At 40.6% G+C, this 27,740-nt stretch overlaps 1 protein-coding gene across 10 annotated transcripts in view; it reads right to left on the bottom strand.

The window, feature by feature from the left end:
* KDM4C (lysine demethylase 4C) overlaps positions 1-27,740 on the bottom strand; it is a 1,194,550-nt gene that overhangs the window by 370,003 nt on the left and 796,807 nt on the right. For all 10 annotated transcript variants that reach the window (XR_003857317.1, XR_003857316.1, XM_029605175.1 and 7 more), the window contains one exon: positions 4,676-4,752. Coding sequence is in view for 8 of the 10 variants with exons in the window: in XM_029605175.1 (XP_029461035.1) it covers positions 4,676-4,752 (77 nt within the window). In the remaining 2 variants the exon portion in view is untranslated. The remainder of the gene's footprint in view (positions 1-4,675; positions 4,753-27,740) is intronic.

Here is a 27,740-nt window from a genome sequence, read left to right as displayed (position 1 = left end):
AGGGTGTGACCCGCTCTATGGGTAGGTTTGTTGATTATCTGTTTGAATCCCATGGCAGACATGGCGGTTAGGAATGTTTCACAGTTGGTTGAGAGAATGGGGTCGTCAACATGTAAATTAAAATCTCCAAGGATTATGGCTGGGGACTCCAGATTTAGGTGTGACGCTGTTAATTCCAGAATGGGTGAGGCGTCAGAGTCTAGAAGGCCTGGGGGGGCATAGACTAGTAGGATTTGCAGATGATTTGATTTGAAAAGGCCTGTTTCAATTTTAGTGGGTGATTTAACTGGATATTGTGCGAGTCTCAGATCTTTTTTGGCTGCTAGGAGAATACCCCCACCCCTTTTTTTCCATCGGGGAATGGAGAAAATATCATAGGATTGTGTTGGAAGTTGATTTATTAGTGCAGTGTCCGTATGTTTAAGACAGGTTTCTGTTATGGCGCAGAAGTCCGGATTTGCGTCCAGCAGAAGGTCATTGAGTATTAGCGTTTTCTTGGTGAGGGATTGGGCATTGAATAGAATCAGGGAGAATAAAGCAATACAGTCGGGGCGTGCAGGGAGGTATGGAAAACATGCAGGGAGGTATGGAAACATGCAGGGAGGTATGGAAACATGCAGGGAGGTATGGAAAACATGAGGAGGGATCTAACAAGGTTTGAAAATGATCTATAGTTTTGTAGCTAAGATTGAATTCTACAAAATGTAGAGTCATGCATTTGTACTGCAAAAACTCAAGGGAGTGGTACAGTCTAAGGAGTTAAATTTTTCTAAGTACAAAACAAGAACTGGATCTGGATGTAATCATATCTGATAATCTTAAGGTGGCCAAACAGGTGGATAAGGCAACAGCCAAAGTTAAAAGAATGCTTGGATGCATAGGGAGAGTAATGCTCAGTAGAAAAAAGGAAATGATATTGCCCCTGTATTAAGTCCCTGTTGAGATCTCATTTGGAATATCATACACAATTCTGGAGACTGCATCTTCAAAAGGATATAAATTGTATAGAATTTATTTATTTATTTATTTAAAAATGTTTATATACCGCCTTTACAAACAGAGTTTAGTCAAAACGGTGTACAATATCATTGAAAAAAAACATAGAAATATAAGTATAAAATAATAAAAAACAATATTAAAAATTACAAAAAATATATAAGTAAAAAAATTGAGGAGAAAAATAAACAATAATTATAAATAGTGATTCATCATGAAAAGAAGCAATATGCCATATGGGTAATTGTTTGATTATTTAGAGGGTGTGACTTTAAATGCGATTTGAAAGAAATGTGTTTTTAGAGATTTTTTTTTAAACTGTTTTGAGTTTGAAATAGATCTTAATGAATATGGTAGAGCGTTCCAAAGAGTTGGACCTGATATAGAGAAAGCTCTTTTCCTGGTGATATCAAGGCATGCCAGTCTAGATGATGGAATGTCTAAAAGATTTTTGTTCATTGATCTTAAGTGTCTGGATGGTTTATATATACGAAGAAGAGAACAGAGGGTAGTAGAGTTAGAGTTATGAATAAGAGAGTGAACAATAGTTAAAATTTTGAACTGTATTCTATTTTTAATCAGTAACCAATGTAAGGACTGAAGTATGGGGGTAATATGATTTTTTAATGAAGAACCTGATAAAATACGTGCAGCTGCGTTCTGAACTAATTGAAGTGAATGAAGTGTGCTATCCGGAAGACCTATGTAAAGAGAATTACAGTAGTCAAGCCCAGAGAATAGAAGTGATTGTAGAATAGTGCGAAAGTCATGGAAAAAAAGCAGAGGTTGAAGTCGTTACAAAAGTTGCAATTTATAAATTTTTTTTTTTTTTACCAGTAATACATGTTGTTTTAGAGATAGATCGGTGTTAATGGTCACACCTAAATTTTTTGCTGATTTGGATATTGGGATAGAAGTATCTTTGAACAGTAGATGAGATGGAGGACCATTGGTTGGTTCCGTAATAGATGACAGATGGATAATTTCAGTTTTAGCTGGGTTACGTTTTAGTCTATTGTGAGATAGCCAAGTATTAATTGTTGTGAGATATAAAGATACTAAAGAAAGAGTATGTGGCCATGATATTTCATAAGGTACCATAAACTGTAGATCATCAACATAAATTTTGAACTGGAGATTTAAAGAAGCAAGAATGTGGCAAAGAGGTAACAGATAAATGTTAAAGAGGATGGGTGATAAAGAGGAACCCTGAGGGACTCCTGAAGCAATAGTATAGGGATTGGATGAATGGTTATCTATGTTGACTTGCTGAATGTGATCGGATAGAAATGAAACAAACTATTGAAGAACTAAGCCTGAGACACCTATGGATTTGAGAATGGAAATGAGAATTTGATGGTCTACAGTGTCGAAGGCTGCGGATATATCTAAGAAAACAATAATATAATCTGATTAGGAATCAAAAGCCCGAAAAATAGTGTCAAAGGATGTAAGTAAAAGAGTTTCAGTAGAGTGACCTTTACGGAATCCATGCTGATTAGTGTGTAGAATATCGTTTTCAGTTAGATAATTTGTGAGCTGAGATAGAATTGCTGATTCAATAAGTTTTGCTAAGGATGTTAGTGAAGCGATAGGCCTAAGACTACTAGGCTCATAAGAATCTTTGGATTTATTCTTAGGAATGGGGAGAATAGAAGTTTTTTTTAGACAGGCTGGAAAATGTCCAGATTCCAAAGATTGATTAGCTAATTGATTAAGAAAGTCACTTGCATGGGGTGCTAAAGCTTTAAAGAAAGATCCTGAACAGGGGTTATCAGGCGAATTTGAAGGATTTTGTTTCCTCATAATGGTTTGTATGACATTCTCGGTAATTGGAGACAATCCAGACCAACTGTAGTTAACTTCAAGAAAGCTGTAAGAGGGTAATGGAAATTTTGTCTATTGGTTAGATATGTCTAAAACTTTGGATTTGAAATATTTGGCAATTTTATTGCAAGAAGCTGCATCATGAATAGTTAAATTTCCATTTTGAGTAACTGTTAAAGATTTTACAATATTGAATAAAATGTTTGGGTTACCATTTGCCTTTGATATTTTATTCTCATAATAGGACTTTTTTGCTAAATTTATATTTTTGTTATACTGACGTAGTAGACAATAAAATGCAGTTTTTGTTTCTGGCGTTTGGTTGCATCTCCATTTCCATTCTAGCTTTCTGAGAGAAGTTTTCAAAAAGTATACAGAGTTGGTATACCAAGGAGCATTAGTTTTCTTCTTATTTTGTCGTATTTTTATTGTTTTTAATGCGGCAATTAAATCTAAGGATGAAGATATTGAATAATTCCATATCTGAATGGGCTCATCTATAGTAGGAGCTAATGTGGTTGGAAGATTAGGAACTACAGCGTCAATAAAGGTTTCTGTAGAGATAAATTTTTGCTTAACAATGAAACAGTGATCATTAGAATTAGTAATATTTGAGCAGTTTATATTAAGAGAAAAATTAATTAAATAGTGATCGGACCATTGTATGGGAATGATCTTTGTCTTTTCTTGGATATCAGAAGCATAAGTGGAGTTAATAAAGACTAAATCAAGGGTTTGGCCTTTTGAGTGTGTGGGTGCTTGTATAAGTTGGTATTGAGGGTGGCTACTAAAGTGGTCAGTAGTCCTTGTTCTAAAGCATATTGGGCCAGTCAAAGATCTAAATATATATGTAATCTAGGGAAAAGGCAGAATAGGAGAAATGTGACAGAGACATTTAAATTCCTCCAAGGTATTAATGCACATGAGGTGGGCTTTAAACGTCGCTCTAGAATGAAGGCTAATGGGATAAAGGAAAAAGTGGGTAGACTCAGGAGTAATCTCAAAAATATTTCTTTACAGAATTCTGTGGATGCCTGGAATAACCTTCCAGTGGATGTTGTGAAAACAAGGACAGTATCTGAATTCATGAAAACAAGTTAATTCAGTCTTCCTTTAGTCAATTTCATTTTTAAGTTTGTATTTTAACTTCTATGTTTTAATTGTTATTTTATGTTTGTATGCTGTTTTAATTTATAACAATTATGAATGTATTTCTGTAAGCCTTTAAAAATTATTGAGATAATGGGACACAAACTTTTAAATAAATAAATGGAATAAGCACAGGGGATTTCTAAAGGAGTGGAAAGTATTGAAGAGATTAGTAATAGTTGTGAATAAACAGACAAGATAGACCGTATGGTCTTTTTCTGCCATCACATTTCTGTTTCCATCGTTCTTTTTGATACTTGAGTTTCTCTTTCACAGAATATTTAGCTATTTTCTTCTGTCTTCATTTCTAATTCTTTCTTGCTATTATATCCTTTAATTGATCTTGCCTAACCTTCTAATACCTGCAATGCCTGCCAAAAACTCTGCTCCTAAAACCATAAAGACTCAAAAATTTCAATTTACTTTGTAGTTCATTAGTTACAGAAAACACAGCACTTTCTAAAGGGATATGTTTTGCATTAATGTTTAGTACAGAACATACAGGTAATCTGTTTAACTTTAAATTGTTTTTATAACGCAAAAACAATTACCTTTTTATACTGCATTTTGTAGAATACTGGAATATTCAAGTGACACTTTTTCTCATCAATCAGTGTTCAAATGCAGCAGAAAAAAATCTCTTTTCTGTTTATACACAGTCCTGTTTTGTTCAAGATTCCAAAAAATAAACAATTTAACTTACTGCTGTCCAGGCTCCAATTCTGCATCGAGAACACAACCATCCATTATGGATTTCATGGGAAGGAACTCCATAACAACCTATAAGGAGTGAATTTATTTAATTAAGCTTTGGTCTCTGTTCTTCCACACTACTCATTCATTATATAGCACATACAAGCAGGCCTTATTCTCTTACTAGAAGAAAACCTACCAATATCTTTCCAGGGCTCTCAGTTTATCCTTAGTGTCAGGTTTTTAGTATACACACAGAGGTAAATTAGCACAAATTTTAAACTTATGAACAGTACCACCCACCTGTCATGGCCTCAGTGCTACTACTCTTAAATTTCTAACCTGGGCTAATTTACCCCGTGTTCTTGTTTGTATATTACTGTGTCCCCAATATATGCATTTTGACAGGCTATGTAATATCAACAGCTTCAATATATGACTCAAGAAATGGTATACGAGGAAGGTTTTGGATATATAGGGCCTCATTTTCTAAAGTATCGCAGGCCTGTGATACTTTAGGGAATGAGGGGCGGGAGGCCGAAACGGGGGGTGGGCCTGCGCTAGCCAGCAGCGATCGCACCGTCGCAGTGCAATCACTGCCGGTTTCGCACCCAATAACGCCACCATTGAAGGTGTAGCTATTGGGCGCAAACTCGGACGCGAAAAGGGCCTTACCTTTTCGTCGTCCGTGGCATCGGCCCCGGTGACGCCCCGACCCCTCCTCTTCCGGGGCCAACTCCGCCCCCATTTTGGAAAATGAGGTCCATAGTGAGAAAACGGTATATATAAGATTTGATTTATATTCTGCTATTACAGAAAAAACTTTCTACTCAAAGCGGATTATAATGCCACAAAACAAAACCACAAACAAAGCCACAAACTATATGTAACAATTGAATTTATCTTATATTCTGCCTTTTCTGATCAACAGGTTAATCCAATATAGATCACAATAGCCGCATATGTAATGAATACTACAACAAACACATTATATATCAAATGTAAAACAAGTAGTGACAACAAAATACATTTAATATTACAAAAACATTTCCTTAGGTAAAATGGCGAAAATGGGCTGTTTGAAAATTGCTCACCTTCAATTTGGGTCATATCAGGCATATTGTTCTACAATGCATATAATTTTATCTGAACTGCCATGAGAACGGCATGCTTATGTTGGGGGGGGGGGGGGGGATTTCTAATAACCATATTTATTATATTAAAATAATATGTTAATTGATAAATGAACCAGTATCATAATTAAGATCCGATAAATAAGAGTCATTAAAATAAATAAGAAAGGAGGGCAGCAATAAAACCATACCAAATCTTTTACAAATTGGAAACTCCAATCAGACAAAATAAATGATTCCTATAACCTGCAATAAATACTGAAAATACATTCATTAAAACCTCATTGAGCTTATACTCTCTTTGATGAACCAAGTTTTTAAGAAATTGTTTTCTTATGCAGATCAATGGAAAGTATATGAAATAGTGACAGGACATTGGACAATGCCTGAGAAGGCCCAGTCTCTGGTATGGATTATTCTAATTTTTTTTTTTCAGAGATATTACACAGAGTTGGACCTCCTGGTTCAACCTGGGAGGCTGAGTGGAGGAATACCAGAATAAGCAATCTTTCAAATATAATGGTCATTCGACTCTTAGGCTCTAAAGGCTAAAGTTAAAATTTTAAATTCAATCCAGTACTAGACCTGCAGGCAATGAAGATTTCTATGACATGGGATTGTACTTGCTCATTTTTTGGACTGCATTTTATTTATTTTAAATATTTATAGGCCACACTATTCAGTGTTCTAGGTGGCTTATAATAAGACGTACATAAAAACACTAACAATATTTAAAATAGGGAGAGACCTGTTTGTACTACCCATAATTTATATATTATTTTCAATGGAAGACCAATTTATCACAATGCCATAATCAACATATGATGTTAACATAGTTTGCATAATAATCTTGAAATCTTTATCCAAGCATGGATTTCAAATGTGTTTTGCACCACCATAATCACCTAGCTTTTCATACTCAATGAAGAATCAAGTACAATCCCTAAGCTATAAACCTGGGACAAGGGCTTCAATGGAAAAATCACAAGCACTGGAGAAGGATTAAAAACTACCATTGCAGAGTTTAGATTAGAAAATTTTGATTTTACTGGGATTTGTTTTAATTTATTAAACTGTATCCTCTAAATAATCTCCAATTAGACAATGGTTCAGAACATTCATGGCCTTAGCATAGATATCATGAAAAGGTAATTTCTATATCATGCACAAATATAAGATTTTAAGCCACAGTTCCGGATGATGTTTCCAAGGGGCTGTAAATAAATACTAAATAAAATAGGACATGAGGGAGACCCTTGTGGAAATTCAAAAGGCAAGGTCCAAGGTTTTAGATGAAACATTATCCTTTACTACCCTCTGTTGTCTATTTGACAGAAATAAATTGATCTAACTACTACAACTCTAATTCTTGCTATAAAAAGTCTGAAAGCAAGGATTGTATGGTCCACTGCATCAAAATGGCAGAGGCATCCAGTAAGATTTTAAAAAAAAAAAAATTGTTCTCCTGTCCATAGTCAGCAGCATGTCATCCATTACTACAGCAAGCACTATTTATGTAATAAAATTAGTCCTAAATCTAGACCAGCAGGGGTCAAGAAAGTCAGTAGCATAAAAAAATGCTTGATGTTGGGCAATGACAGCCCTCTCAATAACCTTTGGCAAGGAGACATTTCTACTTACCTGATAATTTCCTTTTCTTTAAAGAGGATAGGTGGATCCATGACCAGAGGGTTATGCACCTCTACCAGCAGATGGAGACAGAGCACAGCTGACATCACAGTATACGTACCCCTGCACTGACATCAGCCTGACAGTATTTTCTGCAAAAGCCAACTGTGGACAAACTAACAAAAACTTGATTATTAACAGACAACCACTCCAGCCCTCAGTTAACAGGAGACCACTGAGCTCAGACAAGGAGCGTAAACGCAAATTTAGGGACAGGATTAAGAACATAAGAACTTAAGAAAATGCCATACTGGGTCAGACCAAGGGTCCATCAAGCCCAGCATCCTGTTTCCAACAGTGGCCAATCCAGGGCATAAGAACCTGGCAAGTACCCAAAAACTAAGATTGACACTTACTAATAATCCCTGGAATACACAGCCACAAAGAAGGACAATAAAAATTCTGCAACCAAGGGCGGGAAGGTGGATCCACCTATCCTCTTTAAAGAAAAGGAAATTATCAGGTAAGTAGTAATTTCTCCATTCTTAGCATTCGGATAGGTGAATCCATGACCAGTGGGATGTTCCAAAGCTACTCCCAAACAGGGCGGAAGGCTTCCCGCAGTCCGATCAATACTACACATGCAAAAGCTGCATGCTCCTGAGCCTGCACATCCAGGTGGTAATGCCTGGAAAAAGAATGTAAGGAGGACCACGTTGCAGCTTGGTAAATCTCGAAGGGACACAACAATCTAATCTGCACTGATGACACTGCCTGAGCCATTCAAAATGTTATCAGCTGAACAATTCCTGAACCAAAGCTTACACCAAGCAGCTATTACTGAAGCCAACCCTCTGGCCGAAGTGCAGGCCAGGTCGCAGCCTGCATCCGTTAAAAAGATGACTGCAAGTTCCATCACTGCCTTGGAATTCACACCAGATTCATCAACTTCCTGAGAGAGAAGTAAAGAAGAGCGAGCCACCAGGGAGCAACAAGAAGATATCTGCAAAATTATTACCATCACTTCAAAGGCCTGCATAAGGATGGCCTCAGTTCTTCTATCTTGTGCATTTTTCAATGCCGCTTCACCTTTTATGGGAATATTCATCTGCTTACTCTTTTGGATAGTAGAAAGACTAGGGGGCACTCCATGAAGTTAGCATGGAGCACATTTAAAACTAATCAGAGAAAGTTCTTTTTTACTCAACGCACAATTAAACTCTGGAATTTGTTGACAGAGGGTGTGGTTAGTGCAGTTAGTATAGCTGTGTTTAAAAAAGGATTGGATAAGTTCTTGGAGGAGAAGTCCAATACCTGCTATTAAGTTCACTTAGAGAATAGCCATTGCCATTAGCTTAGTTTTTGGGTACTTGCCAGGTTCTTATGGCCTGGATTGGATCCTGTTGGAAACAGGATGCTGGGCTTGATGGACCCTTGGTCTGACCCAGTATGGCATTTTCTTATGTTCTTATGCTTGATGACAGCACACACAAGTGCGCAAATGGCCTTGTTCGGCGCTGTAGATATTGATGCCATCAGACTGCCCCAATGAGGCCAGTTCTGAGATGGTCCCATGGTGCTGTCTCTTTGTTGAAGTTTCCTCGCCGTGTTGCTTCTTTGACGACAAAACCAAGGATTGAGCTCTTTGATGCCTATTTTCCAAGCAAAGGGGAGTGCTAGACTCTACTCTTCCTAGATGCTCTTTTGTGCTCTCTCTTTCTATAACAGAAAGAAATGAAACCTCATACTTGAGCTTCGTATCTCAGTTTATGTGGGACCAAGGTGAAATTTCACCACAAGAGCTGCAACTGATTGTGTTGTGATCAGGGCCTGGGCACATAAAACAAAGATCATATAGATCCTGATTAGCTATTTTATGGTGGCATTTAGAACATAATGAACATTTTTTTTACCTACCCTCAAATATTTTGTAGCAATGAAGAAAATAATGACAACTGACTGTGAAAAAATCCAGAAAAAACTTTCCAGAATTCTCAGCGATAGATGAGACAGCAGAAACTGTTTTGCAAGACAGACAAAAAAGATTGAGGCATGCACACAGTAATGGTAGCAAGGGAATTATCACACAGACTTTTTGTCTTGTTTTTTCCTAAGTTATGAGAGAGCTATTTTCAATTTGATGCCATCTGATGATGTCATCCCCTTGGTGTGACTGTATAGTTTCTGCTTGTCCTCAGAGAAAGCAAAATTGCTTACCTTGTAATAGGTGTTATCCCAGGACAGCAGGATGTAGTCTTCACATATGGGTGACGTCACTGACGGAGCCCTAACATGGAAAACTTTCTGACAAAGGTTCTAGAAACTTTTGTCTGGCATACTAAGCCCACTGAGCATGCCCAGCATGCCATGATCCCTCGAGCCACAGGGGTCTCCCTTCAGTCTCGTGTGTAGCAATAAGTGTTAGCAAAAATAAAATAATAAAACGTATCGAACCCAACTCCGCGGGGTGGCGGATGGGTTTTGTGAGGACTACATCCTGCTGTCCTGGGATAACACCTATTACAAGGTAAGCAATTTTGCTTTATCCCATGACAAGCAGGATGCTAGTCCTCACATATGGGTGATTAGCAAGCTAGAGGCTGAATCATTTTGTAGTGGATCAACAGGGAAGTATTGTTGGAAAAATTGAGGCAGCCTGAAATCACAGCAGGTTGGATGTAGAAGGAGTTGGGATTATACTGGAAACAAGTTCTTTAAGAGATTGTCCGTAGGCTGAATCTTGTTGTCCTTCTTTGTCCAAACAGTAATGAGCTACAAAGGTGTGAACAGAACTCCATGTTGCAGCTTTACATATGTCAGCTATTGTGCTACTGAGGTTGACATTGCTCTTACTGAAAGTGCCTTTACTCGCCTTTGGAGAGGAAGGCCTTCTTTTTCATAGCAGAACTCTATACAATCTGCTAGCCAGTTGGATAGAGTTTGTTTGCCCACTACTTTACCTGGTTTGTTTGGATCAAAAGAAACAAAGAGTTGAGTGGATTTCCTATGGACTGCAGTGCGGTCTAGGTAATATGCAAGTGCATGTTTACAGTTCAAGGTGTGCAAAGCCCTCTCACCTTGGTGAGAGTGAGGCCTTGGGAAGAACGTGGGCAAACTAAGGACTGATTCAAATGGAATTCCATAACTACCTCGGGAAGGAATTTTGGATGTGTACGGAGTACCACTCGGTCATGCAGGAATTTTATATAGGGTGAGTATGTGACAAGTGCTTGTAACTCACTAACCCTTCTAGCAGATGTAATGGCTATTAAGAAGATAGTCTTCCATGTGAGAAATTTAACATTGCAGGAATTCATGGGTTAAAAAGGAGAACGCATGAGTATTGTTAGTACCACATTAAGGTCCCATTCTGTGACTGGTGGACATATTGGGGGTTTTAGGTAAAGCAAACCTCTCATAAATCTACTGACAAGAGGTTGCATGGATACTGGTGCATCATACTGGTGTATGATGGTAAGCTGAGATTGCACTTAAGTGTACTCTTACTGACGAGGTCTGGAGACCAGAGTCTGAAAGGTGCCATAGATAGTCTAATAAAGAGGTTGTGAGGCAGGAAAAAGGATCTATACCTTTTTGTGTACATCATATGGTAAATCTTTTCCACTTCGAAATATAGTTTTTTTCGTGTGGAAGGCTTACGAAAAGCTACAAGCACTTGAGAGACATTAGTTGAAAGATTAATTGGTTGCAAGATTAAGCTTTCAACATCCAGGCTGTCAGAGATAGGGATTGAAGGTTGGGATGACGCAACCTGCCCTGATCCTGAGTTATAAGAGTGGGATGTATTCCCAGGCGAATTGGTTCAGTGATAGAGAGGTCGAGAAGTATGGGAAACCACATTTGTCGAAGCCAATACAGGGCTATGAGTATCATTGACCCCTTGTCCTGTTGCAGCTTCACTAGAGTTTTGGTTATTAGCGGTATCGGGGGATATGCGTATAGAAGACCTGAGTTCCAAGGGTGAGCAAAGGTGCCCTTGGCTGACTGGTGTTTCTGTTTGTGCAGAGAGCAGAATTTGTCCACTTTGTGATTCAGCTCGGATGCAAAGAGGTCTATTGTTGGTTGACCCCAACATTGAAATAACTTGGTCACTACTAATGGATCTAGAGACCATTCGTGAGGTTGGAACTGGTGACTGAGGCGATCTGCAACTACGTTGTGAATGCCTGCCAGATAAGTGGCCCGGAGAAATATGGAGTGTGTCAGGGCCCAGTCCCAAATCCATGCGGCTTCTTGACAAAGGAGATACGAGCCCGTACCTCCTTATTTGTTCAAGTACCACATGGCAACTGTGTTGTCCATTTGCACAAGTACAGATTTGTGTGAAAGGCAGTCCTTGAAGGCATGCAGAGCATAACGTATAGCTCGAAGTTCCAGGAAATTGATTTGAAATGTTGCTTTGAGTGTCGTCCAAGTACCTTGGGTTTGGAGATTGTCTATGTGAGCTCCCCAGCCTAAGGTGGATGCATCTGTAGTTAAAGTTATCTGTGAAATTGGTTGTTGAAAGGGTAGGCCCTTGTGCAAGTTGTCCTTGTTTACCCACCATAGGAGAGATGAATGTAGCTGGTGGGTTATTTGAACTGGAGATGACAGTGGTTGGATGGCTTGTATCCACTGTGATCTTAATGTCCATTGGGTTATTCTCATGGCTAATTTGGCCATAGGTGTGACATGAACTTTGGAGGTCATGTGGCCTAGCAGAATTAGAAACTGAAGAGCTGTAGCCTGTTTCTGGAAATGTAGCGAGTTTGCCAATGAGGAAATTGTTTCCACCCGGTCCTTGGGTAGGAAGGCTCTTGATAGTATGGTGTTTAATTCTGCTCCGATGAATTGCAGTAGATGAGACGGGATGAGGTGGGATTTTTGGTAATTGATGAGAAAACCCATCGAGTGGAGCAGATTGATTGTGAGTCTGAGAGAGGCAAGAGCTCCTTGTTGAGATTGACTTCTGATGAGCCAGTCGTCCAGATATGGAAAAACGTGTACACTTTCCTTGTGTAAGTGTGCTGCTACTACAGCTAGGTATTTCGTGAAAACTCTGGGTACTGAGGCAAGTCCAAATGGTAGAACCCGATATTGGAAATGCTGATGACCCACCAGGAAACACAGGAATTTGCGATGAGGAGGGAATATTGGATTGTGAGTGTAAGCAACTTGTAGATCCAGAGAACAGAGCCAGTCTCCTGTTTGAAGAAGGGGAAGCATGGTGCCTAAGGAGACCATTCTGAATTTCTTTTTCCGTAGAAATTTGTTGAGATTTCGAAGGTCTAGTATGGGGTGTAGGTCTCCTGTTTTCTTTGGAATGAGGAAATAACGGGAGTAGAATCCTCTGCCCTGCTGAGGCCGGGGAGCTGGTTCCACAGCCCTGGCTCTCAGAAGGGTGGATAATTCTGCTTGCAGAAGAGTGATATGATCTTTGTTTATCCAAAGAGACTTTGGTAGAGAGTCTTTTGGAATTGATAGGAAATTGAGTTGGTAACCCCGTGATATAATGGAGAGTACCCATTGATCTGTTATCCTTGACCAATGGTTGTAATAGAAGGAGACTCAACCTCCTACTGGTATGGTTGGGTTGGGGTTGTTGAGTTGGCTGTGTTCTCTGGCTTTGTCTCAAAAACCTGCAGTTGGGCATGTTTGTGATGGCTATTGAGGCCTAGCGGTTCTATGTTGTCTGAGCTGGGATCTTTGTTGTGGTCGGGAAGATCTGCCCCGAGGTGCTGGTGGATAGTACCTCCGTGGCCTGTAGTACGGTTTCCTTGATTCTTTTTGGTTTTTTTCGCGTGACACTGTGGAAGAGTCTTGTGGGACAGCAGATAATTGATGCAGTGTCTCTGTATGTTCTTTAAGTTGGGCTACTGCGTCCTGAATTTTTTATCCTCAAAGGTTGTCGCCCACACAAGGTAAATCTATCAACTTGTCTTGGACCTCAGGCCTAAGGTCGGAGGCTTTAAGCCAGGCCCAACGGTGTGCACTGATCCCAGTAGCTGCCACACTTGAGGAAGTTTCGAAACTGTCGTATGCAGCACGAGCCTCATGTTTTCCTGCTTCTAATCCTTTATGGATAATTGCATTAGCTGAGTCCTGATACTGTTGAGGCAGGGATTCAGCGAGTTGTTGCATTTGTTTCCAGAGATTTCTCTGGTATTGCGTCATGTAAAGTTGGTAAGACGCTATCCTGGAATTAAGTATTGATCCTTGGAAGACTTTCCTTCATAGATTGCCAAGACTCTGTGTTCTTTCCCTGGTCGGGAAAGATGAATGAGGTCATACTCTTTTGGATTTTTTCTGAGCCGATTTGACCACTACTGATTGGTGTGGTAGTTGTGCTCTTTGATAGCCAGGGATGTGCTGTACTAGATATGTGGTGTCCAACCTTCTATTTACTGGTGGAACTGAACATAGATGTTCCTACAATCTATGTTGTAGCTCTACCAGGACCTCATGAATAGGGATAGCTAGGATTTCCTTAGGGGGATCTACAAATTGAAGAACCTCTAAGGTTTGCTGTCTCGTATCCTCTTCAGACACTAATTTAAAAGGAATAGTGTCTGCCATGTCTTTTATAAAAGTGGTGAAAGATAAGTCCTCTGGAGGTGACTTCTTTCTTCCTTCAGGAGGAGATGGTTCAGACATAAAACTTTCTGATGAGGAATCAGTGTTTCTATCCTCCCAGGAGTCATATGGTGTATGCTTGGAAGGAGAAGTAGGAGAAGGCCTTGGTGACATCGATGGTATAATTGGTCTGGACAGTCCTGAAGGTCCTGGTTGAGGTTTGGACAGTGGGGATATACCAGAAATATCACCCACACCTGCTGGTTTAGTAGGGACAGGTTGTAATGGTATAGCACCGATGAGGGCATCAAATTTTGCCATTAGTGGTTGTAAAAATGATATATCTGGTTGTATTGGAGTCCCTGGTAGCGGTACAGGCACCAGCATCGGGGACAGCATCGGGAATAGTATTGGGGTCCCTGGTAGCAGTACAGGCACCAGCATCGGTGCCATCGGTGCCATCACCGATGGCACCGGTGATGGCATCGGTGGCACCGGTGATGGCATCGGTGGCACCGGTGCTGGTCACCGGTGCCATCATCGGTGGCACCGGTGATGGCATCGGTGCTGGTCCCGGAATCGGTGATGGCACCGGCATCGACAATGGTGTCGGCTTCAGTGAGGGCACTGGCATCTGAGGCGTCATCGGTGGATGCAAGTCCTGAAGAGCTTCTCCCATTGCCTGGCGGATGAATCTGCTCAGTTCCTCCGCTATAGCTGGTGTAGTCAGAGCATCTATAGGTGATGGCATTGAAGGCGTCATCGGCTCTACCACAGGGCCGTGTGGTGGCTCGATGTCCGGCACCTCTAGAGGTTGCAGGCCTCGGTAACTCCAGCGGACGAGGTCTTTTGGCTACTGGTTGTTCCGGTGATAACAGGGCCTCTGGAATCGAAGTGTGCCGATGCTGATGTCAATGCTTTAAACGATGTTCGGTGGCTTTTTCAAGCCCGGAAGTTGATTTTGTCGATGCTGCAGACGGGGTCGGTGACAGCCGGTCTCCAGAGTCCTCCACTCGACGCTTTTGGATAACTAAATGTTTCGACGCTTCGGCTGGAGACGAATGAGTCAAAGTCAATGTGGAAAGCATTAACTGGATGTGGAAAAGATATTCCATCTTTTCCTGTCATGCCTTTCTTCCTTTGGCGGTCATTTCCGTACATTTTGGACACGAAAAAACGTCATGGGATTGCCCTAAATATAAGACACACTCAAGGTGTGGATCAGTATTCGACATAGTTTGATTACAGTTAGGACATTTTTTAAATCCCGTGGCCATAATAACCAGGACAGCCGTTGATGGCTTTCTGACCAAAAATTTTTTAAAACTCGAATCGAGTCGGAAGAAAGAATTTAACTCACTGGCCAGTGGTCGAAGATAGACCCCGATGTCGGGAATGAGAATGAGGGATTTTAATTTGTTTTATACACAAGATTGTGTGAAGAAGTTCACACAGGGCTCCTTCTCCGCGATGCTAACTGCAGCGGGGAAAAACGAAGATTGAAGGGAGACCCCTGTAGCTCGAGGGATCATGGCATGCTGGGCATGCTCAGTGGGCTTAGTATGCCAGTCAAAAGTTTCTAGAAACTTTGACAGAATGTTTTCCGTGATAGGGCTCCGTCAGTGACGTCGCCCATATGTGAGGACTAGCATCCTGTTTGTCCTGGGATAAAGCTATAAATATATGCACAGCTTCCGGAGACAAATCAGCTGCCAGTCTGCCCAAACCAAATATTAAACTAACACACATAGGTTTAATGAGAGAATGAAGCATATCCCAGACTCCATGTTACATTCTGATGGCCTGTGTTGGGCTGCTGTGTTCCTCTCTCTGCAAATGCCTTTCAAAAATGATCTAGTTACCAAAGATGTGGTGCCATGGTATCTGGAATAGCCTGTTTGATATAATTTGTGGTGCCTTGGTGTCTGGATTAGCCTATGTGATCCTTTATCTGCCCTACAGAGACAGCTAGCAGCATCTTGGCTAAATAACTGTAAATGTGCCATTTATCATTTCTGTAGGCAACAGATAGCAGGTTCTTTATAGAAGATGGTGACAGCCTCTTTGAAATGAACTTGACAGCCAGTCTAAGTCAGTCAGTTTGCACATAGCCATTGAAACCATGGCCATTTCATGCACACACAGAAAACTGTTTACTGCAACTGGCTAAAACTTGGAGACATATACACTAGGATGTCAGTGACAATGTGTACAAATGAAATGTGTGACAAGGGTAAATAGTTCCTATATGCAGTCATATTAACTACAATTGAAAAAGCAGCTTTTCATCTTCAGTGAAAAATATGTACAGGATGAATAGCTGATTACGGGGATTATAGTATCTTGGAATGTCAGTGAGAACATCCTTTAATAAGGACAAACAAATCAAAACAATAACCTTGGAGATAAATCACAAAATGTGAGGTGAAACTGAATAAAATTTATATCTGGGGGATTATAGTGCAGTGTTTCATCCACAGACAGGAAACTATTTATTATAACTGGTTTAAATTTGGGGACACTGTACAGTGGCATGACACTGACAGTATGTGCAAAGGTCAACAGTATAGGAACAATAACCTTATAGTTATGATATTAAATGTGTAATAAGGTATGAAATCATCTGCTCTTAAATAAATTCTACTTGCCAGTTTTCTATTCAACAGCTGACCAATTATTCTTGCTGGCTGAATATTTGAGAAATTCTGTATGGGAATACCTGTGACAATGCCCTAAATGTTCAAAATTTTAGTATCACAGACTTTGGAGTTACATGACAAACTTAGGGCAGGATTAATCATTCCTCGCGGAATGATGAATCCCGCGAAAAAGGTGGTGGGGTGGGCCTGCGAAAGGCCGCAGCCGTTTGCACTGTGGCTGTGTGATTTCGCCGGCCATGGTGCGGCTGGCTGCAGCCTTTCACAGCAAATAGCGACACCGTAAAAGGTGAAGCTACTGCCGGTGAACATGTTCCTCACATTATCGCCGGCAGCGGTGCCGTGGTCGATTCCTCCCCTTCCCGCCCCTCCAGGTAATTTAAATCCTATCACACGCTAAAAGGTCCTTTTCACCTGCGATAGGGGTTTATCGTGTGCGATAAGGCCCTAACGTACGCGATAAACCTTCAGTAAATAACCCCCCTAGAGAGTGGGATAACTAGTTATCCCAAGATCCCATATATGAGAGAAACAAGTCCTGATGGTTGAAGCAAATCTAGATATTTTGCTATTATGGAGACATGCTTCAACAAGTCCCACAATTAGGAAATTTGGAATGAATTTCAATTTATTAAAATGTATCTGTACTCATCATACAAAAAAAAAAAAATGATAGAGGCGGATTACAGAATAAAACATCAATAACAACATTAAACAAACAGACCAAATCAAAAGTGCAAAAGACCTGCATTATTTCCAAATCTACTTGCCCGATTAGATACAAACATACCCAGTTTCTTCCCCCAGAAAGAGCGCAGACAGACTTTTTCTAACTAAGCCTGTTTAAATAAGTTTTCAAAGTCTTTTTAAAAGAGTTGCCACATTATGGGGCAGATTTTAAAACCTGCACACGGGCGCAGATTTATTCGCGCAACCTGGCGCAAACAAATCTATGCCCGATTTTATAACATGCGCGCGCTGCCACGCGCATGTTATAAAATCCAGGGTCGGCACGCGCAAGGGGGTGCACAATTGTGCAACTTGCGTGTGCCGAGCCACTCAGGCTGCCTCTGTTCCCTCCACTTTCCCCTATCTAATCCACACCCCAGCCCTAACTAGATCCCCCCTACCTTTGCTTCAGAAGTTACGCCTGCCCAAGGCAGGCCCGAGGGAGGTGTAACTTGCGCGAGCCGGTGCGCCATCCCCCGGAACAGGCCGCTGTGCCGGAGGACTCGGGACTGCCCCAGGACAGCCCCTGAACCTCCACCACACCCCCGGACAGCCCCCTCACCCCCGGACCCGCCCCTTCCCGCCCCTTTTTCGAAGCCCCGGGACATGTGCGTGCCGCCGAGTCTACGCAAAATAGGCTGGGCGCGTGCAGGGGGCAGATTTTCTCGGGTTACGCGTGTATCATGTTCAGATCACATCCAATAAAGACTTCCAGAGAAGTTGTTCCACAACAGAAAAGATTCTGCCAGCTTTATAGTGGGAACTTCTAGCAGACTCTCATAGTCCAGGAAGGTTTACTAATCCTTATGACAGTATTAACCCAGAAGTTAGGAACCCCAGGAACAATCTTGTGCAACAATGATGTTAGTTTGTGCTGGATCCTCCATTTAATGGGTAGCCCGTATAGTAAGCATAACATGGGGGTTATATGGTCACACACTGGAGTACCTATCAAATATGTGCTGCAGAATTTTGGACTAGTTGTAACAGGCTCAGGGCATTTTCAGGATGCCCAATGTAAAGAACATTGCAATAGTCCAGCCCAGACAGTATTAAAGCCTGCAGAATGGTTCGAAAATCCGGTAACTCCAAAAGCGGCCGCAGTCTTCTGATCATATGCAATTTTAAATAAAGAAGACTTGATGACAGCTTTAATCTGAGGTGTTAATGATAACCTAGAATTAATAATTACCCCTAAGTTTTACACTTATTTACTAAATGAAATTCTGTAATTATCAAAGTCAAATGACATTGGGATATTGCATATGAGACATCTACAAAGAACAATCATTTCCGTTTGGAAATATTCAACATTAATTTGTTATAAAAAGACATTGCAGAAATAGTGAAACCAAATGAAAAGTCTCAGATCAAGATGATGAATTTTGAACATAGAACTGTATATCGTTGACAAATTCTATAATGTATGCCAAGAACAGCAAAACGTTTACAGCCTTGTGGCACATCATTGATCACAGCATTCCAGTTAGAGCTAATATTCCCAAGTCTAACATCTTGGGTTCTATTAGACAAGGATGAAACAAACCAGTTGGGAACAGTACCAGATATTCGTAATGATCTCAAACGAGTCAGCAAGATTCCATGATCAAGGGTATCGAAAGTGGCGGATATGACAAAAGGTCAAAAACATACTCAATGCCACTGTTGAAACCCCTGATGATAGTGTTGAACTAGACAAAAATTAAGTTTCTTTGCGGTATAATTTCCTAAGACAAACTGAAAAAGGTCATTGACTGGATGTTTTTTGATGAAATCTGTTAATTGAGTATAAATCATGGTTTCAATGATTTTAAGCTAACCAAGGGAGGGAGGACATTGGACTATAGTTAGCCCAAACAAGAGGGTCAAGCAGTAATATATTTAAAAAGAGGATGGACAGCAGTCTGTTTGAGCCAACAAGAGACAGTCCCAGAAGACAATGAAAGGTTCACAATATTAGCAATTGGTCTGCTGACATCCTCTCTCAAGCTCTTTATTAAGGCAAGGATTTAAGGGACAAGAGCATAAGTTCATCCTAGACACAATCCTATGGGAGCACTTAGAGGAGTAGTTCACCTTACTGGTGGCTAAAGAGTATCAGTAAGTACTGCTGGGGGAAATTTTAGAACTTAAAAGTTTTGGGGAGAAGTAACCTATTGGGGTATATACTTTAGGGTGTTTAAGTGTCTGTATTAAATGCCTAATCAGAAGGCAGGCAAAAACTAGGAGTTTATGTGTTTGGAGGTCCTCATGCATCACCTAGATAGGATTTTAGACAGAGCTGAGTAGGAGCCGGCTGTTGTGGTACATGTAGGCACCAACGACATAAGAAAATGTGGGAGGGAGATTCTGGAAATCAAATTTAGGCTTTTAGGTAGAAAGCTAAAATCCAGAACCTCCAGGGTAGCATTCTCTGAAATGCTTTGTGTGCAACGCTCAAGTCCCCAGAAGCAGGCAGAGCTCCGGAGTCTCACTGAGTGGATGAGACGATGGTACAAGGAAGAGGGATTCAGATTTTTAAGTAACTGGGGAACCTTTTGGTGAAGAGGGAGTCTTTTCCAAAGGGATGGGCTCCACCTTAACCAGGGTGGAATCAGGCTGCTGACACTAAAGTTTAAAAAGGAGACAGAGCAGCTTTTAAATTAACTCAAAGGGGAAAGCTGGCAGTCGCTCAACAGCGCATGGTTCAAAGGGAGGCATCTTTGAAGGCTACTAATAAACCATTAGAGTTAGGGCATCCCAATAGAGAGGTTCCAATAATAAGAAAAGTAGACCATGTGCCTATAAGTAAAAAATCACCTGAGCTAATAGATTCCAATTAATCCCTTCAACTGAAAAGCAGAATGTTAATACAAACAAAAAACACACTTTTAAATCTTTGCATGCTAATGCCAGAAGCCTAAGAAGTAAGATGGGAGAGTTAGAGTGTATAGCAGTGAATGATGACATAGACTTAACTGGCATATCAGACAAATGATGGAAAGAGGATAACCAAGGGGATAGTGCTATACCAGGGTAGTTATATCTCAATGATAGAAAGGAGCAACTTGGTGGTGGGGTGGTGCTTTATTCCGGAATGGGATAGAGTTCAACAGGATGAAGATCCTGCAAAAGACAAAAGGCCTTATTTTAACACCCTCCCCACTGCGCATAAAAAAAAATGGGGATTATGCGCGTGGCTACGCCTTGCGCGCAGTTTAGAAGAGGCCCGGCTACGCACGTAACCCTTATTACGTGCACAACAGCCAGGCCTCTATGAAGGGGCGGTCCCAGGGATGGGGAGGGTTGGTCCGGTGATGGGGCGGGGTGCAGCTGGAGGCCGCCGATACAGTGGCCATTTTCCTCTGTGCCGGAGGATCGCGAGCCGGCAGGCTGCTGGCATAAGTTCCAAAATAAAGAAAAGAAGCAAAGGTAGGGCCCTTCAAAGGGGTCGGGGAGGAAAAGGGAAGAGGGAGGGAGGGTAGGTATGGGGGAAGGAAAATTCCCTCCTTAATTGGAGTGGACCGGGAAGGAACTGGCGAGGCCTGATCTCGTTGCCGCTCGTAAAGTAGGGAAACTGCTAATAATTGCATCAGTAGCTTGGGATCTTTTTGTTGTTTGGGTAATTGCCAGGTTCTTGTGGCCTGGTTTGGCCTCTGTTGGAAACAGAATGCTTGGCTTGATGGACCCTTGGTCTGACCCAATTTCTTGGTCTGGCAATTTCTTATGTTCTTATAAAATCTACAACTCCTGTGCGCGCCGGCTCGGATTTTATAACATGCGCGCACTAGCGTGCGTATGTTATAAAATTGTGCACGTGCCGGGTAATGCATGCACATGGACGTGCATGTGTTTTTTTCAAAAATCTACCCGTAAATGCATAATCAAATCTTTATGGGTAGAAATCCCTTGTGTGTTGGGGAAGAGTACAGCAATAGGAGTATGCTTTTGTCCACCTGGCCAAATTGGTGAGCCAGACAGTGAAATGCTAAGAGAAATTACAGAACCTATCAAAATCGTAGTGCAGTAATAATGGTGGATTTCAATCATCCTAATATTTACTGGATAACTGTAACATCAGGAAATGCTAGTGAGATAAAGTTCCTGGATGGCATAAATACCAGTTTTATGGAGCAATTGGCTCAGGAGGAGACAAAAGGGAGAGCAATTTTAGATCTAACTCTCAGTGGACAACAGGATTTGGAGAGAGAGGTAACAGTGAAGGGGCTGCTTGGCAATAGTGATCATAATATGATCAAATTTGAATTAATGACTGGAAAGGGGACAGTAAGTAAATCCATGGCTCTAGCACTAAACTTTCAAAAGGGAAATGTCGATAAATTGAGAAAAAATAATTTAAAAAAACCAAAAAAAACTCCTGAAAGGTGCAGCTACAAATGATAAGAGGGTGCAACAGGCATGGACACTACTATAAAATACAATTCTAGAAGCGCAGTCCAGATGTAGTTCACGCATTAGGAAAGGTGGAAGGAAGGCAAAACGATTTCCGGCATGGTAAAAAAGTGAGGTGAAGGAGCCTATTTTAGCAAAAAGATCTACATCAAAAATTGGAAGAAGGATAGATCAGAAGAAAAAAGGATAAAGCATAAGGAATAGCAAGACAATGATAAGACAGGCTAAGAGACAATTTGGAAAGAAGTGCACAATAGAAGCAAAAACTCACAATAAAAACTTTAAAAAATATATCTGAAGCAGATAGCTTGTGAGGGATTTGGTTGGGGTTAAAGGGACACTTATGGAAGATAAGGCCATTGTGGAAAGACTAAAACAAATTCTTTGTTTCGGTGTTTACAGAAAAGAATGCTGGGGAGATATCTGTTTTGAAGACAATTTTCAAAGGTGAAAATTCAGATGAACTAAACCAAATCACGGTGAACCTGGAAGATGTAGTAAGCCAGATTGATAAACTGAAGAGTAGTAAATCACCTGGACTGGATGACATATACCCCAGGGTTCTGAAAAAACTAAAAAATTAAATTTCAGACCTATTACAATTCATTTCTAACCTATCACTAAAATCAGCCGTGGTACTTGAAGACTAGAAGATGGCCAATGTAACCCTAATATTTAAAAATGGCTCCAGGGGCGATCTGGGAAACTACAGACTGATGAGCCTGACTTCAGTGCCAGGAAAAATCATGGAAACTTATAAAGAATAAAATCACAGAACATTTAGATGGATATGGTTTAATGGGACACAGCCAGCATAGATTTAACCAAGGAAAGTCTTGCCTCACAAATCTCGTACATTTTTTTGAAGGGGTAAATAAACATGTGGACAAAGATGAACCACTAAATGTGGTGGTGTTGAATTTTCAGAAGGCGTTCGGCAAAGTCCCTCATGAGAGGCTTGTAAGAAAACTAAAAAGTGATGGGATAAGAGGCAATGTCCTTTTGTGAACTGTAAACTGGTTAAAAGACAGGAAACAGAGTAGGGTTAAGTGGTTTGATTTCACAGTGGAAAAAGGTAAACAGTGGCATGGCTCAGATTGGTTCTTGAACTGGTGCTTTTTAATACATTTATAAATAATCTGGAAAGGGGTATAATGAGTGAGGTGATCAAATTTGCAGATGATACAAAATTATGCAGAGTAGTTAAATCTCAAGCAGATTGTGATAAATTGCAGGAGGACCTTGTGAGACTGGAAGATTGTGCTTCAAAATGGCAGATGAAATTTAATGTGGACTAGTGCAAGGTGATGCATAGAGGGAAAAATAACCCTTGCTGTAGGTACACAATGTTAGGTTCAATTAGGAGTTACCACCCAGGAAAGAGATCTAGGCCTTATAGTGGATAATGCATTGAAATTGTCGGCTCAGTGAGCGGTGATGGTCAAAAAAGCAAACAGAATTTTAAGAATTAAGAAGAAGGAAATGGCAAATAAAACTGTGCATAACATAATGCTTCTATATCGCTCTGTGGTGAGATAGCACCTTGAATATCGTGTGAGATTCTGGTTGTCGCATCTCAAAAAAGATATAGTTGCATGGGGAAAGTGCAGAGAAGGGCAACCAAAATTATAAGGGGCATGGAACAGCTCCCCTATGAGGAAAATCTAAAGAGGTTAGGGCTGCTCAGCTTGGAGAAGAGACAGCTGAGAGGAGATATGATAGAGGTCCACAAAATCATGAAAGGACTTGAATGTGTTAATGTAAATCGTTTATTTATTCTCTCAGATAGGACTAGGGGGCACTCCACATTAGCAAGTAACTCATTTAAAACAAATCAGAGAAAATTATTTTTCAGTTGACATTTAGTTAAGCTCAGGAATTCATTGCCAGAGGATGTGGTTATGGCAGTTAGTGTAACTCTGTTTAAAAAAAGGTTTGGATACGTTCCTAGAGAAGGAGTCCATAAACTGCTGTTAATCAATAAGGAATAGTAGCTTTGGATCTATTTAATATTTGGATACTTGCCAGATGCTTGTGACTTGGATTGGCCACTGTTGAACACAAGATACTGGGCATGATAGACCCTTGGTTTGACCCCGTATGTCATATCTTATGTTAGCCAAAATGTGAACAATTTCCTTTTCTGATGTGAATTCAAAAGAGTACCAGACTGAATCCGATGATAAATTGGAACTGGCTGTAACATTGTAACAAATATATTTAATTCTGGTTGTGAAAAAAGTAGCAAATTCATTACAGTGGGTATGGGAAATTTCAACAGCAGATGCTGGGCTGGTCAACCTAGATATCAATGATTTTACCACCTGAAACAGCTCAGTAGGATTATGCCCTGCAGAGCCAATATTAGATGAGACAAATTGCATTTTAGCACTACTAATTCTTTGCCAGATAGGCTGTATTGGTTTTGGTAACATGCTGATTTGTGACTCACAGCATCACAATTATTGCATCATTGTAATTAAAGCAGTTATAAGCCAAGATGTGGAAGTCCAATGCCTGACTCAAAAAGTCTTTAAAGCTACAAATTTGTCCAATATATCAAATATAATAGAGTTACAAGACTCAACAGCTGATTCTATATTATCATTCAATAGCTCTGACAAACACAGAATTAGTGATGTCTAAATAACTTGTGGTCAATCTGTCCATGCTTTGTGACCTTATTGGGTACTACAATTTGGACACATTGTTTAGCATTAGTTGAACAGATAATGTCAAGTAAATAGTAGTCCAACCAAGGAATACTTTAATGTTTAATCTGAACAGAGTTTTGAAGGAAGAAATTGTCATTCATGAAAACCAGGTCAAGCGTGTGTCTGTATTTGTGTTCCCAATCCAGTCTGGACTCCATAAGTAAAAATTATTCAACTATTGATACAATGGATCTTTGTCAACTTAAAAATTAAAGTTTCCCAAGACATTAGTCTGTGTCAAATTCACCTTTAATGTTACTAGGAGTTCTATCAGTGGAAAAACATTATAGGATAGATACCCTGGGTGGGCAGTAAAGCAATCAAAACTTTGCAGAGGTAGAAGTAACTTACATTACCTCAAATGGAGATAGAGAGTCAATCCTAGATTGTGCTGGTTTAAAACAGCTTTTAGTAGTAACTATCAGGTCACCTCAGACGTGGTTGTATAAAAGCCACATAACCTATGGGACAGATTTGGTTCAGTAACATAGAATCAGATTCAAATAACAAGGTTTCACTAAGACAAAAACTGTCTTGGGAATTCATACATAAATCAGAATCAACTGGAAATTTCATCTTAACAGACTGCACATTCAAAAGGAGGAAAGATAGTGTAGAAACACCATTATATGACATAAAACTCACAGGAACCAATGAGGATGTTCTCCCACAGCCTGGATAAACATGATGGCTGGCTAACTCACCATAACATCCATACCCCAGAATAGTAGGTGTAGGTCTGCTGATTAAACCTGTTGTAAACCAATCAGGCACAAAAAAAATAAAATCAAGAAGAATTAGAATGAACATGGACCTCACTGTACACAAAGGGGCACAGAAAGGGGTAAAAGCTCTTTTGTGTGTGCTTCTTTGTGCATGAGACTAAAGCATGCTAGCCTCAGCTGTGTAGCACCTCTGGCATTGCTGCAGACTACTAATGGTCCTGTGTTGATGTTACAAGGAGCAAGGACTCCAGTGTCCTCACAGCAAGATGGAAGGGGGAACCACTCAGGGGTTGGAGCACAGGGAGGAATACAAGCAGCAACAGATAAGGCACAAGTCCACAGCGCAGATGATACAAAGGTGCTAGATAAAAGCAGGTGGGTTCAAGCTGGTAATCACCCTTTTGGCATCGCTGCTGGCAACTAATGGCCCTGAGCTGATGATGAAAGAAGGGGCAGGGCCTCCAGTCTTCCAGCCTTGGGATGGAAGGGGGAACTGCTCAGGGGCAGAAGCCAGAAAGTGACAGACAGATTCAAGTCCACAGGGCAGGTGATACAAAGGTGCTGGATATAGGCAGGCAGGCTCAATTGTTTAATCCACAGTAGACCATATTAAGATATAATCTGCTCAGGAAAGATAGGAAAGTCAAAAAGGGGAGAGAGCATTTTATGTAAAATATATATATATATATATATATATATTAAAGCAACAGAAATGCAGGATTATGGGGAATGGGAGTGAGTGACATTCCATCTACAATGAAGTAATCAACAGATATCTGGCACCAGAGGAAATACTGTATAGAGTACAATGAATGACTTTCAAAGAATTGTAAAGAAGAGAAAGGATACTGATAGGAGATTACAATCTGCCAGATGTGGATAGGGATCATCCTACCTGTGTAATCAGCAGAATCCAGGAGGGAGACTTGGGGTGATATTGTACTTGATAATTACAAATGAGAAAAATGTTTCTACCATCTAGGTTGAAGATCAGCTGAGCTCCAGTGATCATAAAAATATGTATTTTAATAAGGCATTTACCAGTCTTTTTGCATGAGGCCACACTGCAATTTTTTCTCACTCATTATTTGCATCTCTTTGCATACTAAATAATGTTAATTTTATACTACATTATAAAACTAACAAAGTTTTCCAATCTTTCTTGTATGTCTCTAGAATATATTTTGTTTTCTAGAAGGGTGGAGAAGTGAGTTCTCAAGAATGGGGAATGGAGATAGGGTAAGAGGACCAGGAATGGGGAAAGGATGAGAGGGTGAAAGGACCATGAAGAGGGGGAGAAGAAGAAAATAGGCTCAGACCAGTGATGGGGAGAAGGATGGAGGACCAGAGATGGGATCAAGGACAAGGAATAAAGCACTGGGGATAGGAGGAGGAGAGTGGAAGATGGAAGGTGGAAGATCAGGGATTAGAGGAAAAGGATGGAAAATAATCTGGGATCTGAAGTGGAAAGTAAGGGGTTGCAGATGAAGCTTCAGATTCTGGGTGAGTAAAAGGAGATGGAGAAAGGGAAAAATGTTTCTCGGTGACAGAATAGGTTATAAGGGGGGGGGGATCTGAATTTGGGGGTGGGTAGGTGTTCCAACCCAGACACTTTTGTCCTATTCCCCCCCCTTCTCTCTGACCTTGCAATCCTGTATGTCCTCTCTCTCTCATACATCCCCCCGCCCCCCGCTCTTCAGCCATTCTCTCCACTCACCTCCTCCAGCCTCTCTCTTACCCATGCAAAAAAATATATTTAGAAAATGCAGGAATCAGTCAAATTTTTAGCAGCAAGTAGAGAAAGAAGTCCTTCCTTTTTCTTTCTTTTTCAGTCTTATCTGTTGTTGCAGCTATTTTGCTTGTTATTTAATTTGGCTTTTCATATTTTTTCTTTCTTTTCCTATATTTTTATTTTTTGCTTTTCTGAATTTTCTACACCAGGTAGATTTTTCCAGCTCTGTTCTTGCCAGCATTCACCTAAACACCACAGGGATCCTCTTCTCAGCCGCTCCTCAATTTGATCTTAGGAGCAGCAGGGTCAAAGAAAGATGTTAGCATGCACAGCACCAAGCAGTTCTCCAAGATTATATTCATTCAACAAGCTCTGAATTCGTATACTTCCTCCACTCCTTTACTCAAAATAAGAGGTAGTGAGAGGTAAGTTCCACTGTCATCCCCCACTACCTCCCTTTTATAAACCTTATGGCAGGAGGCACTGAGATTAAATACAAGTAGCCAGTTCTCTACCAGTCTACCTCCTTCACCTCCTATATCTCAAGGCAAGCATGCATAAGCAAGAGAGGAATGACACAGAAGACTGGATGCAGACAGGAGTAGGAACTAAGCTCTGCCTCTGTAATATCTACTCCTTTCCCCTTCATCACAAGTGGGACAGTAGAAAGAAGGAAGAGACCTGACTCAGGATTAGCTAATAAGATGAAGGCAACCAGAAAGTGGACCTGGAAGGTTGCCAGCAGTGACGGGTTGGTTACTTTGAAATTAATTAAACTCTGTCTGTGCTGA

This window comes from Rhinatrema bivittatum, chromosome 1 (genome assembly GCF_901001135.1).
Source record: "Rhinatrema bivittatum chromosome 1, aRhiBiv1.1, whole genome shotgun sequence".
Taxonomy (NCBI): Eukaryota; Metazoa; Chordata; class Amphibia; order Gymnophiona; family Rhinatrematidae; genus Rhinatrema; species Rhinatrema bivittatum.
The sequence above is the reverse complement of the archived record's forward strand: the minus strand, read 5'-3'. Positions and strand labels throughout refer to the sequence as shown.